Source organism: Megascapheus bottae, chromosome 34 (assembly GCF_031878675.1).
Source record: "Megascapheus bottae isolate mThoBot1 chromosome 34, mThoBot2.hap1, whole genome shotgun sequence".
In the NCBI taxonomy this organism is placed as follows: domain Eukaryota; kingdom Metazoa; phylum Chordata; class Mammalia; order Rodentia; family Geomyidae; genus Megascapheus; species Megascapheus bottae.
Genome location: NC_143542.1, coordinates 6,102,167 through 6,120,564, shown reverse-complemented (window position 1 = coordinate 6,120,564; position 18,398 = coordinate 6,102,167). Strand labels below are relative to the sequence as shown.

Genomic DNA, 18,398 nt, shown 5'->3' with positions numbered 1-18,398 from the left:
AAGAAAAGAAAAAAAGCAATGCAGAGTGCGCGCGAGGACAGTGGGTCTTGCCAGGCTTTAGAATGAAGAAAGCTCACGCCTGTCATCCCAGCTGCTCAGGAGGCTGAGATCTGAGGATCGAGGTTCAAAGCCAGCCTGGGCACAAAAATACCTGAGACTCGAACCTCTAGAAAACAGGAAGTGGGGCTTGGCTCAAGGGTAGGGCAGTAGCCTTGAGCTGAAGAGCTCAGGGACAGCGCCCAGGCCGAGTTCAAGCTCCAAGAAAGAATGGCGGGAAAGCCTGGCCACTTTTATTTTTTTCTTTGCCGACCAGCCCTGGGGCTTTGAACTCAGGCCTGGGCACTGTCCCTGAACTTCTCCTGCTCGAGGCTACCGCTCCGCCACTTGAGCCACAGCTCCAGCCCAGCTTTTTGATGATGAATCTGCATCTCACGTCTCGTGTACTTTCCCGCCAGATCTCAGCCCCCTGAGCAGCCAGGCTGACACGGCGCACGGTTTGCAATGTCTGCCCTCCCCTTCTGCATGGCCCTGCGTCTGGGGACGACTGGGATGGGGTGGGGGGCGAGGCGGGCCCGGTCCCGAGACGCACGGCCCCCCCGCCCTCCCGGGGACCGGCCGCCCGCGTCGGGGGCTGCGCCCACCCCACCAGCCCACCCCACCAGCCGGGCCCACCCCTCCTCACCCTGGAGACACCCTGGGGAGCCCATGCTCCGTCCACGCCACGCTGTTTATTGAGGGGCTAGCTACAAGCTCTGTACGCGGCTGGGGCCGGGGCTCAGGTGGCGGGCGCCAGTTTCCGCTTGGTGCTCTCGCTGCAGCGGTGCAGAATGAGCTCGGCGCTGGGCCGCGGGGGCACCGCGGGCTGAGGCTTCGGGCGCGGCGGCGTCTGCGGCGCGGCCTCTGGGGTGCAGGGCCAGCGGTCAGGGGCCGCCCGGGCGGGCCGCGTGGCCCCGCCCACCCCGGCCACGCCCACAGGCGTCCCGAGCCCGGGCCCCAGCCTCCGGCGCCCTCCGGTCCCAAGGCCTCAGCCTATCGGCGCCCTCCCGTCCCAAGGCCTCAGCCTATCGGCGGCCTCCCGCCCCAAGGCCTCAGCCTATCGGCGGCCTCCCGTCCCAAGGCCTCAGCCTATCAGCGCCCTCCTCTCCTGCCTCCGTGGCTCCGCCCCATTTTCCAGGCCCCTATCAGCGTCCTCCGGCCTGACTGGCTCCGCCCCCCGTCCGGCTGCGCCTGCGCTTACGCTGCGGGCTCCGGGCGCTGGGCGCGGGGCCCGGCGCGGGGCCGCCCGGCCCCGGGCGCCGGCGCTGCTGCAGGAAGCGGACGCTGTTGCGGCGGTAGGCCTCCTGGCTGAGGCGCTTCCGGGACCGCTGGTGGATGCTCTGCGCGTTGCGAATGGTGGACCTGGCCGGGCGGGACGGGCGCGAGGTCAGAGCCCGGCGCGCGCGCCCCCCCCCCCGCCCCGTCCCCGCGGGCCCCCGGGGTCCCCCTCGCCCACCTGCGCGGCGGGGCGCCTCTGACCCTGCCCGGCCGCGGGGCCGGCGCCGGGGCCTGCCCGGCCTTCTGCAGGTACATGGACGGGAAGTAGCCGGTGGCGTCCTCCTTCCTGCAACGGGCGGGCGGCCGAGGCCCGGGCCTCAGGAGCGGGGCCTGCGCCCGCCCGCGGGAGGGGCCAGGCCTCCTGCCTCGGGCTGGGTTTTCGGTGCCCCCCCCCCGCCCCCAGCCTTTGCCTATGGCGTGAGCGGGGCGCAGCACCAGGGCTGAGGAGGGCTGCGTCCACCTCCGAAGCCAGGCCTGCTGGCTCCTGCCTGTAGTCCCAGCTAGGGGGGAATGGAGTTCAGGAGATCGGGGCCAGCTTGGGGGAAAAGACGAGTTCACGACTCATCGCCACTGACGACCAGGGCAGAGCAGGCCCCAGCTGCTCAGGAAGACCACGCGTGACAAGCTCATCTCCAATCCAACACCAGAGATCTGGGAATGAAGCCATGGCTCGAGGAGAGCGCCACACTTGAGCAAAACAAGCTCGAGGAGAGCTGGGGGTGGTGCCGGGCTCACACCCGTGCTCACACCCGTCCTCACAGCTACTCTGAGGTCCAAGGATCAAGGTTCCAAGCCAGACCCACCAGGAAAGTCCATGAGGCTCCCACTGCGACCCAAAGCAGCAAGAATGCTAGACTTGAACAGAAAAGCTCGGGCCCCAAGTTCAAGGCCCATGAGAGGCGTGGGGGAGGGCACTGTGCCACCAAGTGAGAAAGGCTCTATTTGGACAGAATTCTGAACCCCACGTGACAGGCAGGAAGGGTTCACCCCTCCCTCATCTGCCAGCAAGACTCACCCAGAGTCCCAGCACGGGGGTGGGTGCTTGGGGAGAGACGTCCTACCTGACCACCCACCAGCCGTCCAGGAGCTTGTGAATGACCTCAATGGCGTCCCCCTCGGACAGCGACACCTCGTCCTCCTCCACAGCAGCGTAGCCTTTGATGACGACGTAGGGCTCTCCTGTGGTCCAGGACCCAGCACAATACTGCCAGGGCTGCGTGCCTGGCTCACACCCCGGTGTCCCTCTGTCCTCAAGCTAGGCTAGCTGCCCCTCTGGCTCCCGCCCATACTCCTGGGGTACCAGGTGAGCCCCCAGCCGCCACCCCCACCAGAGCCATGGGACCCCAGGCTCCCACAGATGGGGCGTCTGTGGGCAGCATCCACCAAGCAGTGTTGGGCTCTACACACTGACCAAGCGTGACCAGGGCCAGTGGCCTCCACTTCTCTGCCCTCTCTCACCACCCTAACCCCGTGGCCGTGAGGGGCTGGGCACCTGCGTAATTGGGCTCGGGGTCCTCTGCCTCGTCGGGGCTGTCCAGAGGCTCCAGGAAGGACGCTGGGACCCAGCCTCGCGTCGCCTTTGTCTGGCAAAACCACCAACCTGCACCGGAACCCCATGATCTGGAGTCAGCTCCCCGCCTCCGTGGCAGAGGACGTGGACACGAGGGGTCCAGGGTGCCAGCCTGTCAGGTCCCACATGGGCTCCGGGGGCAGAGGGGTGCCCCTGCCCCACCATGCCCACTCCAGAGCCTCGAGGCCGGGAACCTGCCTCGGGGTGGCAGCGGGGTAGGGGGACTGACCGCTCTCGCTCTTCTCCACCACATCCACCACATCGCCAGTGGCCACGGCCATCTCGGAGGGAGAGCTCTTCTCGTAGGTGGCGATGGCGCGGTAGCTCTGCAGGATGAGGGGGCCCGTGATGTCTGTGGAGGGCACAGGGGCGCGGCTGAGCAGGCACCGGGACCCCGGCAGCAGGCTCACAGTGGGCGTTTCTCATTTTTTTTGTTGTTTTTGGGGTTTTTTTGGTCAGTTGTGGGGCTGTCACAGCTGTTGCTTTACCACCTTGAGCCACAGCACCACAGCTGGTTTTCTGGTGGTTCCTTGGAGATAAGAGTCTCAGGGATTTTCCTGCCTGGGCTGGCTTTGAACCTCTATCCTTAGCTCTCAGCCTCCTAAGTAGCTAGGATGACAGGCGTGAGCCACCAGTGCCCGGCTCGGGTGGACTATTATTAAGTGACTACTGTCTTCCCGTGAGGGGACCTGTCCTGGGCCCAGAAAGTTAACAACGGGATCAGAGCATGCGTGTGTGTGTGTGTGTGTGTGAGCATGTGCATGTGCAAACGTGTGTTACTGGGACGTGAACGCTTGCCTTTCTTCTGCTTGCCCACTCCCAGCCTTTTTCGTCTCCAGTGTGTTTTAGGGTCTCACACCTTTGCCCGAAGGATCCACTTTGGTGCAGGGTCTTCCTGCCTCTCCTAAACATCTGGAGCGAGTGGTGTGTGCCCCACGCCCGCAGAGTGAATGCCTGACACACAGTTAGTGCCTGGTACATGCCAGCCAGTAGTATTCACCACTCCTCTGCAATCAAGATTGGACCTGGGAGGCTGGTGGGGGGGCCAATCTTGTAACCCCAGCGCCCAGGAGGCTGAGGCAGGAGGATCACGAGCTCAAGATCTAGGCACCATCACTTGTCTCAAAACCAGACAGAACCCGCAAGAAAGAGCAGGGTCAGAAATGGACCAGAGACCTGGCTCTGGAGCCCTGGTCTCCAGCCCAGCCCCAACACGAATGGATCAAGGCCCTGCCAGCCCCACCTCTGCAGGCCACCTTGGCTCCTGGAACCCCAGACCCTGGGAGGGTTGCGTAGTACAAAGATAGGCCGCCGCCTGCACGGCGACCCCGACCCCCACAGCCCGGGCCCGGTGCCTTACGGGCTGCACTGCCTTGGCCGTCCTTGGGTATCAGGTAGGTCTCCGGCTTCTTAGCCCTAAGAAGAGAACACAGCCTGGTTCAGACCCTCGGCTTCCAGGTGAGACTGGGTCAGACCTACAGAAAGACTTCCCGTGAGCACTGCAGAGAGAAGGCCTGAGCTGGGCAGGCTGTGGCTGGAGGGAGGGGTGAGGATTGGCCCCACAGATCACACGGACACCAGCCGGGGTGGCTCTCCTGGAACCACAGGAGTGGACACAGGTTTCCATCTCTGCCCACTGGCCATCTCTGTGCCAGGTCAGCTAGGGGCCAGCCAGGCTGGCTGGGCAACTGGGTCTCATACAGGGCGCAGCTGCCCTCTGGGAGGCTGGTCAGCTTCCCGCAGGGACCCAGGGCCCCCCAACCTCCCAGATCCCCTCTCAGGAGCGCTGGGCCCCGCATGGAGGCTGGCATCCACTCACTGGCTGTCTGTGGGCAGCTTCAGGTCATCCGGGCGCACCCTGAAGAAGCTGAGCACGTGCGGGCAGCGTGAGATCTTCACGGGGAGCCCGAGAAGCGCGTGCAGGTACTCGGAGAGGGCGCCCTGCCGGTTCTCCGCCGCCCGCTGGCCGTCGAACCACCTGGGGGCTGGGGCCGAGGGCAACTGAATCACAACGCCACGGGCAGGGGTGGGACAGGCGGAGGGGAGGGGAACGTGGGGCGCGGGATGGGACCACAAGACAGAGCCACGGGAAGGGACACGGGCGGGGACCTGGCAGGGCTGCCCTCACCCTGGAGGTGCGGGATCACTCGGCTCTCAGGGTTGATATCTCCAGCCTCGATCGGAAACATTTCTTTGAGCATTTTCTAGAAGAGGAGGTGGAAGCGAGGTGCTGTGGGCCAGGTGTGGCGTGGCACGGCGTGGCTCCCACAGCCCCACACTTACGTGGAACTCGTAGATCTCTGTGAAACGCCGGTACACCACCTTCTCCGACAGGTCCTGCCACTTCACCAGAAACATGTACACCTGGGAGAGGAGCTGGCTCAGCTCCGCGCCCGCCCCCAGCGCCCACTGCCCTCCAGCCTCTGGGAGGGGCCTGGCGGGGCCCCTGAAGGGACTCGAGAGCTGCCAGCTCCAGGGCTAGGCACGGTGGCATCCTGTAATCCCAGCTCTGCAGGAGGTTGGGATTGGCAGGATCACAGCTCAGGACTAGCCCACGGAATCAACACCCCCCCACCCCGGTTGTGGGACTTGAACTCTGGGCCTGGGCACTGTCCCCGAGCTCTCTAGCTCAAGGCTACTACCCTACCCCTTGAGCCTCAGTGCTACTTCCAGTTTTCTGGTGGTTAAATGGGGATAAAAAACTCTTGGGTCCTTTAGTGCCAGGGCTGGCTTTGAACCGTCATCCTCAGATCTCAGCCTCCTGAGTAGCTAGGATGACAGGCGTGAGCCACCACGCCATCTTGGGGGCCCAGGACACAAAATGGGGCTCAGCATGTTCTCGCACAGTGGGGGTACCCCCTCTGTGGCAGTGTTACCCCCTGAGACAGGTGGCCAGGCACTGGGGCTGACATTGCTTCAGTCCGTTCACTAGAACTAAACCCAGCGACATAGCTGCATTCCGCTTCAGATGCTGCACCCACAGTCTGGGTGTCAGAAACCGCAGGGGCTGAGTGAGGTGAAACCTGGCCACCCTGGGCCCATGGTGGGGGGGAGGCATGGGGAAATCCCGGCCAGGCCCAGAGCCAGCACCCACACCAGGAGGAAGTGGCCCTGTGGTCACCAGCAGGCCTCCCTGGAGCTCCAGCCTGAGCTGGCCAATGAGATTCCTGTTCAAAGCAAGGAAACAAGCCAGGGCCGGGTCCCACCCGTCATTCTAGCTATTCACAGGGGGAGACTAGGAGAGTCAAGATTTAGCCCCACTCAGGCACAACAGCTGATGGATTCCTCACAACACACGAGCCGGCATGGACATGTCATTCTAGCATTGTACAAAATTCAGAAAAGCCCAGCATGGTGGCTCACACCTGCAATCCTAGCTACTCAGGAGGCTGAGATCTGAGGATCAAGGTTCAAAGCCAGCCCAGGCACAAAAGGACCTGAGACAAATCTCCAATTAACCTCTAGAAAACTAGGAAGTGAGGCTTGGCTCAGGGGTAGGGCAGTAGCCTTGAGCTGACAGTACCCAGGCCGAGTTCAAGCCCCATGACTCACAAAAAAAAGGGGTGGGGGGGACTAGGAGCATGGCCTAGTGGTAGAGTGCTCGCCTAGCACGCATGAAGCCCTGGGTTTGATCCCTCAGTACCACATACACAGAAAAAGCCAGAAATGGAGCTGTGGCTCAAGTGGCTCTAGTCTTGAGAAAGCCCAAGGACCATGCCCAGGCCCTGAGTTCAAGTCCCAGGACTGGCAATAAAAGTAGTAGTAATGGGAGCTGGGAGTTTGGCCTAGTGGTTAAAGTGCTTGCCTAGCATGCACAAAGACCCGGGTTCAGTTCCTTGGTACCACGTGCATAGAAAAAGCCGGAAGTGGTGCTGAGGCTCAAGTGGTAGAGCTCTAACCTTGAGAAAGTCCAAGGACAGTGCTCAGGCCCTGAGCTCAAGCCCAGGACTGGGGGAAAAAAAAAAAAAAAAGTAATAATGAAAGCAAAGGGGCTCAGGTGGAAAGTGAGGTTTTTTAAATTGTTACGTATTGAGGGGTTACATTCTGCCTTTCCCTTTCCTATTTCAAATAACCAAATAAATGTATATACAATATACCAGGAGGTAACAAAGTCAGATACAGTAACAATATGAGATTAACCAAAGGGCAATAAGAGAAGAGAAACAACAGTATATTAAGAACAATCACACAAGATAAAGCACTTATTTCTGTATCCTAGAGATTCTTTCCTTTGGTTTCATCCTATATGGCCTTATGTATCTAGGTTTTGTGCTACTAGAAGAGCCCTCGGTGTGTACTGATTATTACAAATGAGGGAAACCATTGAGCCTATTGGTTCCTTTGGGTCTGCTGGAAAATGAGGACTAAAGAAAGTTAAGGACCGTGATCTCCGTGGATCCTGGACTCAGTATCAGTGAACATTTCACCCCCAAGGCACAAGGCGGGGGTAACCGCGTGACTGGTGTTTGTGTGTGTACTCATTTCCTGCTTTCACCCACACGCGGCCGTTATGTAAGAATGGGCTTCAGTTGAGGAAATCCAGGCACGCAGCTGGGCCTGGTAGCTCACGTCTGTAACCCTAGCTTTTCAGAGGGTGAAGATCAGAGGATTGTGGTTTGAAACCAGCCTGGACAGCCAAATCTGTGAGACTCTTGAGCTCCAGTTAATCATCAAAAAGCTGGAAGAGGAGATTGTGGCTCAAGTGGTTAGAGCACCAGTATGGAGCAAAAGAGCCAAGTGGGATCTTGAGGTCCTAAGTTCAAGCTCCAGTACTGGCACAAAAAGGGAGAGGAAAAAAAAGCATCAACTGGGCGCTGTGGCTCACATCTGCCATCCCAGCTACTCAGGAGGCTCAGAGCTGAGAATCATATCACAGTTCAAAGTCAGACCAGGGAGGAATTTTTTTTTTTCTTGCCAGTCCTGACCTTGAGCTTTCTCAAGGCTAAACGTCTACCATTTGAGCCACAGTACCACTTCCAGCTTTTTCTGTGCATGTGGTACCAAGAAATTGAACCCCAGGCTTCGTACATGCAAGGAGAGTACTCTTATCGCTAGGTCAAACTCCCAGCCCCTCTGTGAGACTCATTTATCCACTGAACTACCAAAAGGCTGAAAATAGCTGTGGCTCAAGTGGTAGAGTGCTAGCTTTGAGCAAAAAGCAACTCAAGGATAGCACCCAGGCCCTGAGTTCAAGTCCCAGGACCAGCATGCGCGCACGCACACACACACACACACACACACAACATGAACATAGATATAAAGCAATACAGTAGGGTAACCTGCTTTCTCTCCAGTAGTTGCAAAAATGTACAGGACAGACAGGAAGGAGGGGAGAAGAGCAAGAGAGAAATATTTACACTGTTGGCCTTTGCCCTGCCTCTCAAATTATTTCAGCTTTAAAAGCAGAGGGAGTCAGTGTGACATTCCCATGGGCTGCACGTAACCTGATGTCCGCAGGGTCCTGCCTGGCCCTGCTATTGGCCCAGGGTGGGGTTAGGTGAGGATGGGGTTCAATAGGACTTCAGTCTCCCCAGGGTGGCTGGTGTCTGTGGATCCCAAAGAGGACACTGAGCCCCAAAGGCCCTGCCCTGTCCAATGGCAGGTTGGCAGCGGGGCCGCCACGCGAGGTGAGGCCGGGGTACTCACATAGTGCTGGCTGGGCACAAAGCGTTTCTCAAAGCCCAGCACGGCGATGTGGCGGATGGCTGTGTTGGCTGTGTCCTCCATGCTGGTCATGGTGGCGTCTTCCCTCCCTGCACTCGTCTCTAGGCACTCTTGTCACCAGGCTGGGCCTTATATGTGCTGGAAAGAGGAAGTCCTTTCCCTTGCCTTGGCGGAGGTTTGGGGTGCGAGGTGGGGGCAGGGAAGACACAGCCTCTGGGGTGACCCCGGGGCCCTGGCCGGGCCTCAGGCAGACACCGCGTCCATTGTGCAGTCTGGCTGCCCAGCGGGCGGCGCCCGCGCTGTTGAGTATCCCACCCGCAGTGGATCTGGGGTTTTGTTTGGTTGGCTGGCTTTTTGGTGCTTGTCCTGGGGCTTGAACTCAGGGCCTGGGCGCTATCCCTGAGCATTCTCAGCAAGGCTGGAGCTCCACCACTGAGCCGTAGCTCCGCATCTGGCTTTCGGTGGTTCACTGGAGATTAGTTTCAGACTTTCTACCCGAGCTGGTTTCCAATTGAGATTCTCAGACATCGGCCTCCTGAGCAGCTGAGCCACCGTGCCCAGCGGAACGGGCTGTTGGGTGAGAGTGAACGCAGGGCTTGGCGCTGGAGTTTCTGTGGGCACGTGTTTGTCCATGCTGTAAGTGTAGGGCAGACTCTGCGCTGCCGGGCAGCCCTCTGGGGACGGCGATCAGGAGCTGGGGCCCTTTGGGGACTTGCCACACCACAGCTGCCTCCTCCCCAAGCTGCCACTTCCTTCCCTGCCTCTCCCCTTACACAATGTGGCCAGGCCGTGAGCGCACTCAGCCTGGCCAGGCTGGGGAGATGAGAGCCTCGGGGGCTTCCCTGCCTGGGTGGGCATCAAACCTCAACCCTCAGTTCTCAGCCTCTACAGCTGGGATGAGGCGCAAGCCCCGGGCATCGGGCACAAGATCTCAAAACTCCTACTGGGAAACACACGGAAGCAAATTATAAAATCCCACCAGACGCTGCCACCTGTGCCCCAGCCCCAGACTACAGCTCTAGGGAGCGAGTGGGAAAAGATTTGCGCTGGGCCAGGCCTTCCTTGGCAGTGTTGGTCACCTGTGGGAAAACTGAGGCACCAGGGCCTGGCCACTGGCAGCAGAGCCAAGAGGCCTGCAGACTGGGCTCCACCCGAACTCTCAGCAGGTGCATGGCTGGGAGGGGGTGGGGCTGGTGGGCACAGATACTGAAAGTGAGAAGCTGTCACCGAGGCTAGGAGGTGGTGGCCCCCAGAACCCGCCCCCATTGCCCCAGGCCAGGCTGGCCATTTCCTTAGCCAGGAAATCCCCAAGACAGGCAACGTGGCCTGGGGCACCACTCTGGGGTCACGGTTGTCATTCGTCCTGGTTGTGCCCAGGTCTGAGGCAGCTTATGACATTACCCTGCCAGGCTCTGGGGACAGACAGCCTAGGGCACCAGGACCCCACGGACTCCCTTCCCCACTGACTGCTGACTTCAGAAGTTACTCCTGTGGATCGTGGGGGGGCTGGGGCCCCACGCCCCTGCTGCCCGTGCCCTGTATGGCTAGGGCAACGGGCAGAGGACAGCTGCCCTGCTGCGAGACGCTCAGGCACCCCGAGCAGCAGGGGAGGCCCTGGCTCCGCGGGGGTCTCCTGTCCAGCGGGGCCACAGCTACTGCCTGAGCTTCGTGGGGACAGGGCACTGGCGGGGAACCCTCCAGCTGAGGCCAGTGGGGGCTGCAGCCTGCACCATCCCAGGACGACGCCAGGGGTATAGACTTCACCTTCACGCACGCACGCGCAGTCTCTATAGGAGGAAGCCCCTGCGGGCATGGCATCCTCAGGTGTCTCAGAGCCCAGGAATGGGGAGCAAACAGCGTGTGCCAGGCCTGTCTGCACAGGGAGCTCAGGCAGGGCCGCAGACTCCTGCAGCTCCCACTCCATGACCCCTCGGGCCAAGGGCCCCATCAAACCCACCCCCACGTTCTCAGCCCAGGGTTTTGGGGACTTGTGGAAGGGGGCAGCTCTGGGTCCCACGCCTCTCCATTTCTGGGGTGGGGGGCTGGGCTCAGCAGGGCCCCCTCCCAGCATCTGGAGCTGCGCCTCACTGCGGAAGTGAGGCCGATCCCGGGCCAGCGCAGGCCCAGGCAAGACCCAGACCTCCGGTGTGTGGAGCTGTGCAGGGCCCCAGCCCCTCAACATGGCCCCGTGGGGCTGGAGGCCCGGTCCTTGGCTGTGTCCAGGCATCGCCATGCTGTGCCCTGGCACCAGGCAAGCTCAATGTCCCCCAAAGACCCAGGTGAGGGAGGCTGTGGGGGCCACGCAGCGGTGAGGACGCAGGGGCCTTCCCGGCCGGCTCAGGCCTTCCGACAGGCGGGGAGACACGTCACAAAGAAAGGAGCCGCGCGTGAAAGGCATGGATGGACTTTATTTGTTACCCTATATCTACAATCTGAGGTAAAATATAAGCAACACAGAAAATGCCTATTTCTGCTACCATGTGATATAGTCTCGGTGGTGTCTTCGTCATAAAGCTAAGGAAGCGAGCTCCTCGCTCCGCGGCCTTCTGTGAACCTCGCCGTCTGCCACAGGTGGAGGAGCGAGTGGGCGCGGCGCTCTGTGCCGTGTGGCCTGCAGGAACACACGCCCGGCAGCGCCCTGCGTGGCCCGGTCACAGGGGTGAGGCCGGCGGCCGCCGCTCTCAACCACAACAAGAGCACGGACCGCAGGGCGGACTCAGGAGAGGCCAGCCGACGTACGGATGGCGCAGGTCCACTAGGAAGGGACTTCTCCAATAGAAAACTATAGAACCGCCAGGCCCGGGAGGAGGCCCACGGCTGCCCCACGGCCGCCCCACAGCTGCCCCACGGCCCACGGCTACCCCACAGCTGCCCTGCTGGACAATGCGCCTCAATTCACAGAACGGCTGAAAAAGTAGACATTTCTATCTAAAAGTAGAAAAGAAGGTTTGTATAGAAGGAATTCTGTTATACAAGTACTGTACACAGCTCGGCATCCTCGGGGCCGCTCCACTCCCACGCCGGCGGCTGCGAGGACACAAGAGGAGTGGGTCAGCACGGCCACGACCCAGCCAGCAAGGCTCCCAGGACGCCCACCCGCCAGCACGGAGGCCGGCTCACCTGGCCCGGGAGGAGCCGTCTACCACGTGGGGTCGGGCTCCTGCTTGATCTGGGAGCTTCCATCTGCCTCCTTCATCTCTGCCAGGACACACACACAAAAAGCCCATAAGCTACACGCCGCAAACACGCAACAAGCGATGCCGCCAACCACGAGCCACGCGACGGATGTTCCGGCCCCAGAGGTGGCCCGGGCATGACGGCGTGGGGGACGGGGCGCTGCACCCCACTACCTCACAGAACCAACACCCTGCCACGAGGGCCCCACCAACCACTGCGGGGACCCGGCTGCCCCCAGCCAGCCCGTGGCCCACTCTGGAGCACCGGGCCGGGCTTGGCACGCTCCCCTTCCTCACCTTCTGCCACGGGAGCTTCCAACTGGCTCTGCTCAGCCGACTCTGGAGGAAGGACACACAGCGCGCAGCCCCGATTACTCGAGAGCACCTTCAGTGCCTGCTTCCTCCTCCTCCCTGTGCCAGTCCTGGGGCTTGAACTCGGAGCCCGGGCGCTGTCCCTGAGCTCTTCAGCACAAGGCTGGTGCTCTACCATTGGAGCCACAGTGCCATCTCCAAGTTGTTATTTTTCTAAGGCGCTGCGCGTGCGCGGAGGCAGCCCTGTGTGAGGCCTGCTCACACTGTGCTCGTGCCAGGTGACGGCCCACCCCTCACCAGGCTGCACGGGAGCAGCCAGCTCCTCCCCGCCCCGGCATCACAGTGCCCACGCACGTGCCCGCCCTATGTGGCACTTCACTAGCAAGTTTCGGCAGTGGCTGCCCAGTGGCCCTACCCTGCCCCCGGCCAGCAGCCTGAGACTGCCCGGCTCTCATCAGCACCCGCGAGAGCTGGCATGAGTCACCGTCAACTGAGGCAGCCAAGGCCACCTGTCCACGTGTGGACATGCGAGCACGTGGCTGCCAGTCCCTCCCTCCCCCGCTCTCACCTTGGGTCACGGGGCCCTCAGCCTCGTTCTGATCCACCAGCTCTGAAAGGAAAGCGAGATGAGCTGGCAGCGGTGCTATGGCACAGGCGCTCCCTCTTGGGGTGGGGACCCTGCCTGTGAGGGCGCTCAGGGTGCAGAGGGCTGCGAAGGGAGCTGGGGCCTCAGGCACGTGGGCTTCACTGACAACCGTGCAAGGACCCATAGAAAGCATGGCAGAAAGCGTGGCCCAGGCTCTCAGCACCCACTCTACCACACGGGGAGAGCAGGGCAGGGGGCGGAGAACGTGGGTGGTACTCACGGTTATTAATCACCAGTCCTGGGAACGGCCTGGAGGGAAAACAAACGCTGTGTGAGCACTACCTCCATGCCCCAGTGTGCCCCGCGGAAGGAAAGTGCTCCATGCTGCCTGACTGCCATGTGCCACCAGTCGGCCAACCACACTGTGCTGTGCCAGGATGGAGCAGAAGTGCAATGGCAATGCTACAGAGTGCCAGGCCGGGGTTTGCAGCGGGGACGTGGGCACGTAAGGCCCCGTGCAGAACATGGGCAGGGCGGATGTGTGCCACTCACAGGCGGAGCACTCATGATGGGCACGGGGACGAGAGCCTGGGGGGCCAGGACAACCGGGAACCCAGTCCACAGCTGCCCTGGAAACCCTGAAGCCTGAGGGGAAGTGCAGCTGTGGCTAGAGGGGAGCTCGAGGCTCGAGAGAACATTCCAGTGAAACCTGGACAAGGGTGGATGACGCCTGTCAGCTGAGACTGGGGATCTTGGTTCAGAGCCAGCCTGGGTAGCAAAGCTACTGAGACTCCTATCTAGTTAACCATCAAAGCCCCAAGTAGCCCTGATGCTCAAAGCGGCACAACATGGGTCTGGAGCAAAAGCACAGGGACGGCACCAGGCCTGGGGTTCGAGCCCAGGCACAGACCGGGCTGAGGATGTGTGGAGCGCCAGCCGGGGTGCCGCCCTATCCCGCCAGGCCACGGGCAGCAGCCGCCGTGTGGGGATGAGGTGAGACGCAGCCTGCAGCTACTGCGCACAGCCCACCTGATGACCGTGAACTTGATGAACTCAGCCGAGTCCAGGATCCGCCTCATGGAGCTGATCTCCAGGTAGCTGGGGGCTTTGAAGGACACGCCCGGCGGCATGCCGTCCACCACCACGCAGCCCGGGTTGATGGTGATCTTCCGGTAGGGCACCTTCACCGGAAAACCCATGCCAATGGCTTCACCTGCGGGAGGCCGGCACAGAGGACAAACAAAACACAGCAGTGACGCCCACCGCGGCCACGGCACCCTCCCCACGAGCGCTGACCCAGCCTCAGCCCCTTGCTGCGAATTAGCTGCAGGAACTCACCAAACTTCCGGCTGAAGAGGTCGTTGACCTGCTCCCGCAGCTGCCGGGCCTTCTCCACCTTGGACAGCCGCTCGCTGTCGTCATCTGGGGCGGGTGTGGAAGCGGGGTTAGCCCACTTGCCCCCCACCGCCCTGAGGAACGGACTTTGCTGTGGCAGCTTCCTGCCGCCAGACACAAGGGGCAGAAGCCAGCGTGTGCCCTGGGGAGCCCCTCCCCGGGACAGCAGGTGCAGGAGCATGGGGGCTGGCAGGCAAGCCCCTAGAAAAGGCCGGGGTGGGCCGGCAGAGCCCTACCTGGAATGGTCACCTGGATGATGTTGAGATCTTCCACGCCGGAGGCTGTAGTATTCACACTGGGCGATGAATTGATCTTCCCTTCAAACAGAAACCGTGGCAGAGGGTCAGGAGCGTGGCCTAGCGGTACAGTGCTTGCCTAGCCTAGCACGCGCAAAGACCCGGGTCCACTCCCTGGCATCACAGACACGGAAAAAGCAGGAAGTGGTGCTGCGGCTCAAGTGGTAGAGGACTAGCTTTGAACAAAAAAAGCTCCAGGACAGGGCCCAGGCCCAGAGTCCAAGCTCCAGGACTGGCAAAAATAAATAAATAAAAGGAAGGAAGGGAGGGAGGGAGGGCACAGAGCAGACACAAGGTGTGAGAGGGAAGGGGGGCACGGCCTGTAGGAGGCGGCGCTGGCCTGGCGCCCGGCGTGCCCTCTTCTTTCAGGGCTGTGGTCCTGCACACCTGCTTTGTTCTAGTAACATGTGAGGCCGCCCCAGACACCACTTTGTTTTTCCTGATGTTTAGGGAACAGAGCAGGGGACACCCAGAGACGGGGACACCCCTGAGTACTCACGGGGCGGACTCTTAGACGACGTACTCTCCTTGATGGCCGTCTCAAACATCTCAGGCCTGCAACAAGAGAGAACCACAAATGCCCAGCGTGCCCAGCACTCAAGCCCTGAGGCAGAAGAGTCCCCGCCCTAACAGCAAGCACTGCCCTGCGGGGGGGAAAATGTAGCCTGGCACCTCAGACATCTGAGGACCCCGAGGACCTGACCCCCTCCCCCCACACGCCTGAAGACCTGAGGACCCGACCCCCTTCCCCCACACACCTGAGGACCCGACCCCCTCCCCACACATTCCTGGACCCAAGTAGTCCAAGCACTGTGTGCTGAAGGACTCAAGAGGACGCTTCCATCAACTTAGTAGCCGGGACGGCAGGGAAGGAGTTGGAATGGCTGGCAGCAATGGCGCCCATGGGTACCAGCCAGTGGCCAGACGAGTCCACCAAATCCACAGGTGCTTGGGCAAGAAGGGTTCACAAAAGCAAACCACTTGCCAGGCACTGGTGGCTCATGTCTGCCTGTAACCATGACTCGTCAGGAGGCTGAGATCTGAGAGACGCTTCTCCAATTAACCAGCAAAACGCTGCAAGTGGAGCCATGTGTGGTTCAAGTGGTAGAGTCAGGATCAATTTCAAGCGAGAGCCCGAGGCCTGACCTCAAGCTCCAGGACCAGCGTAAAAACCAAGCAACCTGAACCGCTGGCTGGACGTGACGGACACCAGTGTACCACCTCTCCATGTGCTAGCGTTCTCCTTCCTATCTTTGAACTAAGTTGCTCATTTCATGTGAGTGGCCCGGCCCCGCCCCGCCCCATCCGGCCCCGCCCCACCCAGCCTGGGGTGGCCCCGCCCCGCCCAGCCCCTCACTTCTTGATGATGAACTTGATCTTAGCCTTGTTCCGCAGGATCTTCTCCAGCCGGGGGATGCCGAAGGTGGAGGGTCTTCGGAAGGGCACGCCCTCAGGCAGGCCCTCCACGTAGAAGTCCTCCGGGAAGGACTCAAACAGCGCAAACGGGACCTTCACCGCCTGCTTCAGGCCAAGCGCCTCCCCTGCAATGGAGGAAAGCAACGCTCAATGCATCAGCCATCTTAATGCCTGTGTTATAAAACACACTCGTTTTAGCGTGAGAAAACAGTCTTTCACAACACGCCGCATCAAGAATCGTCCACATCTGCACGTTTGGTTTTTTTTTTGCCGGCTATGGGGCTTGAACTCGAGCCTGGGCGCTGTCCCTGAGCTCTTCGGCTCCCGTCTAGCACTCGACCACGTTGAGCCATAGTTTCAGTTTGGTTTTCTGATGATTCACTGGAGCTGTGAATCTCAGTTTCATGCCAGGCTGACTCTGAACTGCGACCCTCAGATCTCAGCCTCCTGAGCAGCTAGGATTACAGCGTGAGCCACCCGCGCCCCACTGGAAATGAACTGCTTTGCTCTGCTGCTTTCTTATGCCAAAAATGACCTCATAGCAAAATAATGTTTTGTTTTAAAAAGAAAAAAAACAACCTACCACATTTTTCATTGAAAAGGTTTTCCACTTTCTGCTTCAGATCGGTAATTTTGGCATTCCAGGCCTCTGTAGGGAGAGGACACGGGTAGGGTGGTGTGGAGTGGAGGGCACACGCATGTGTCCACCCACACCGCTAACGGCACCTGCGGGAGGGGAACCCGCCCGCTGCCCCCGGCCCCGGTCCAGCGGGTGGATGCATGGCCACTGTGGAAGCCCGGGCCTGGAGGCGAGGTGGAGCGGGGGGCTGAGGTGCGGCTCCGCTGGGCCTTGGGTGCACGGCCCACGCCGGCCGGGGTGAGCGGCGCAAAGGAGGGAAGGTGAATCAATTACCAAAGGAGAACTCCCTGCCGCGGGGCTTGAAGGGCACGTTGGAGCCGTTGGTCTGGGTCGGGGTGCGCACGGCTGAGGTCTGAGGACTGCTGTTGTTGGGGCCTGGGGAAGGTGAAAAGAGATCACTGTCACCACAGCGACGCACGCACGGCGTGTGCTTTCCCGGGCCCAGGACATAACTCCAAATCCACAGACATGTTGTCCCGCAAGGGCACAGACCTCTGCCATCCCCTGGCTGGCCCACCCACAGCCCACCCCTTCCTTGGAGGTCCCCAATGACAGGGGACACACAGGGGCCCCAGGGAGGGACACGGGCACGAGACTCAAGCACACGTAGACCGGGGGCAGGGATGGGCCGAGGCCTGACCGGGCAAGGCAGCGGGAGCCCACCGGTGGAAACACAGACAAGCCAGCCCAAGAAACGGGAGACCACGGCAGCCCCCCCTGGGCCCCTGGGGCCTGGCTTATGTTGTGGGCAGCAGAAACAACGCCACTGCCCACCATGAGGCCCGCAGGAAGCCACGCGAGGCCAGCACCGAGCAGACACCTGAGAGCATGTTAACCCTGCCCGCTCCCCAGTCTCACTGCCTGGGCACAGGCAGGGCTGGGGTCCCAGCAGAGGGCGCAGGGCAGGAGCATCAAGAGTTCAAGGTCAGCCTATATCTAAGCACAAACTGGAGGAGAGTGACGGAGGTGCCCCTGGAGGCCTGGCTCTGGGACAGAATCTGCACTGCTCACGTCTTACGAAATCCTCTCTCCTCCTGAGCCCAAGTCAGACAAAAGCCTGGCAGGACACCCAGGAAGGATGGGCTGAGCCCCTCCTCTGAGCTGACATCACGGTGGGAGTACCCCCACCTCACCCCTGCGCCAGAGCTTCCAGTACAGACATGGCCTCAGCACAGAGCAGCAGTTGAGAAACAGATGGAAAAGGTCCCCAGAAGTGAGCCTGAGTGGCTTCTGCTCGGCTCACACCAGCTCTACTGAGGATTCATGGACTCTTCCAGTCAGGTCCTCTGAGGCTGGAATTAGGGCCCCACCCTCTCACTTGGGCTGAAGCTCTATCACAAATCCACTTGAGCTAGCTGCTGCTTCACTCAACTTCCCCAGCTGGGCTGGCTTCAAACCACAATCCTCAGATCTCAACCCCGAGTGGCTGGTTGTAAGATTCCCAAGCCTGCAGCAGAAGTGGCCTCCATCAACCCGCACTATCCACCAGCTGCTTCCTTGCAGGACTCGGCACTGAACCAGAGCCCGGCAGGCCATGGCACCATCATGGCTCCCCTGGTGTCCGGGGGCTATAGGGAGGCTGGGCCTTCTAAAGGTCAGGATGGAGGCCGCCCGGTGCTCTTGTGGACTCAGGGCTCACTGCTTCCTGCCAGGTCCACACAGCCCCCCCACGCCAGGCCACGCCCGCTGGGACGGCACACGAGCTCCTGGGATGTCCTCCCTACACAGCTCCATGAGTGGTGGACTCCAGACCCTACCATCACAGTGTGTGTGCTGGTCCTGGGGCTTGAACTCAGGCCTCGGTGCTGTTCCTGAGCTAGTTCACCTAACACCAGTGCCCTGGCTTTTTCTGGTGGCAGGCTGCAATCTGTGCAGTTGCTAGCTCATACTGGTGAGATCGTCTCCGGGCAGCTCCAGAGCCTGGAGGAGGATCGTCCAGTCCGGGGCCCCGGAGCCAGCACGTCCCCGGGCCTCACTCCGGCCTTTTCACTTCAGATGTCTCTGTGTAGGCCCCGGCCAGCCTGGACCT

General features: G+C 61.0%; 2 protein-coding genes across 7 annotated transcripts in view; both read right to left on the bottom strand.

The window, feature by feature from the left end:
• Positions 1-725: 725 nt before the first annotated feature.
• Ncf1 (neutrophil cytosolic factor 1) lies at positions 726-8,727 on the bottom strand. Of its 2 annotated transcripts, none has more exons than XM_090324116.1 (11): positions 8,531-8,727; positions 5,168-5,248; positions 5,013-5,088; positions 4,704-4,869; positions 4,245-4,300; positions 3,114-3,236; positions 2,807-2,914; positions 2,388-2,493; positions 1,493-1,600; positions 1,238-1,398; positions 726-900 (listed from the first exon to the last, which is right to left on the bottom strand). In XM_090324116.1, exons 1-11 carry the CDS (start codon positions 8,618-8,620, stop codon positions 776-778), a joined length of 1,200 nt encoding a protein of 399 aa, XP_090180242.1. In that variant the 5' UTR covers positions 8,621-8,727; the 3' UTR covers positions 726-775. The 2 variants fall into 2 exon arrangements, with proteins under 2 accessions (XP_090180242.1, XP_090180241.1); XM_090324115.1 differs by having other exon boundaries at positions 2,376-2,493; positions 8,531-8,723.
• A 2,674-nt stretch (positions 8,728-11,401) lies between these two features.
• Positions 11,402-18,398, bottom strand: part of Gtf2i (general transcription factor IIi) — a 49,220-nt gene continuing 42,223 nt past the window's right edge. For all 5 annotated transcript variants that reach the window (XM_090324142.1, XM_090324144.1, XM_090324143.1 and 2 more), the window contains 12 exons: positions 16,643-16,744; positions 16,313-16,378; positions 15,671-15,854; positions 14,813-14,868; positions 14,254-14,334; positions 13,961-14,044; positions 13,652-13,835; positions 12,903-12,931; positions 12,605-12,646; positions 12,022-12,063; positions 11,669-11,746; positions 11,402-11,575 (listed from right to left, as the gene is read on the bottom strand). In XM_090324142.1, the coding sequence (XP_090180268.1) occupies positions 11,688-11,746; positions 12,022-12,063; positions 12,605-12,646; positions 12,903-12,931; positions 13,652-13,835; positions 13,961-14,044; positions 14,254-14,334; positions 14,813-14,868; positions 15,671-15,854; positions 16,313-16,378; positions 16,643-16,744 (929 nt within the window). In that variant the 3' untranslated portion in view covers positions 11,402-11,575; positions 11,669-11,687. The remainder of the gene's footprint in view (positions 11,576-11,668; positions 11,747-12,021; positions 12,064-12,604; positions 12,647-12,902; positions 12,932-13,651; positions 13,836-13,960; positions 14,045-14,253; positions 14,335-14,812; positions 14,869-15,670; positions 15,855-16,312; positions 16,379-16,642; positions 16,745-18,398) is intronic.

Bases quoted from the DNA above. Each gene is read 5' to 3' on its own strand.
- Ncf1 (XM_090324115.1), bottom strand. From the start codon at position 8,620: ATGACCAGCATGGAGGACACAGCCAACACAGCCATCCGCCACATCGCC. The intron at 5,249-8,530 runs GTGAGTACCCCG...CTCCTCTCCCAG, and splicing joins TTGTGCCCAGCCAGCACTAT to GTGTACATGTTTCTGGTGAA. The intron at 4,301-4,703 runs GTGAGTGGATGC...TTCTCTTCTTAG, and splicing joins AAGCTGCCCACAGACAGCCA to GGCTAAGAAGCCGGAGACCT.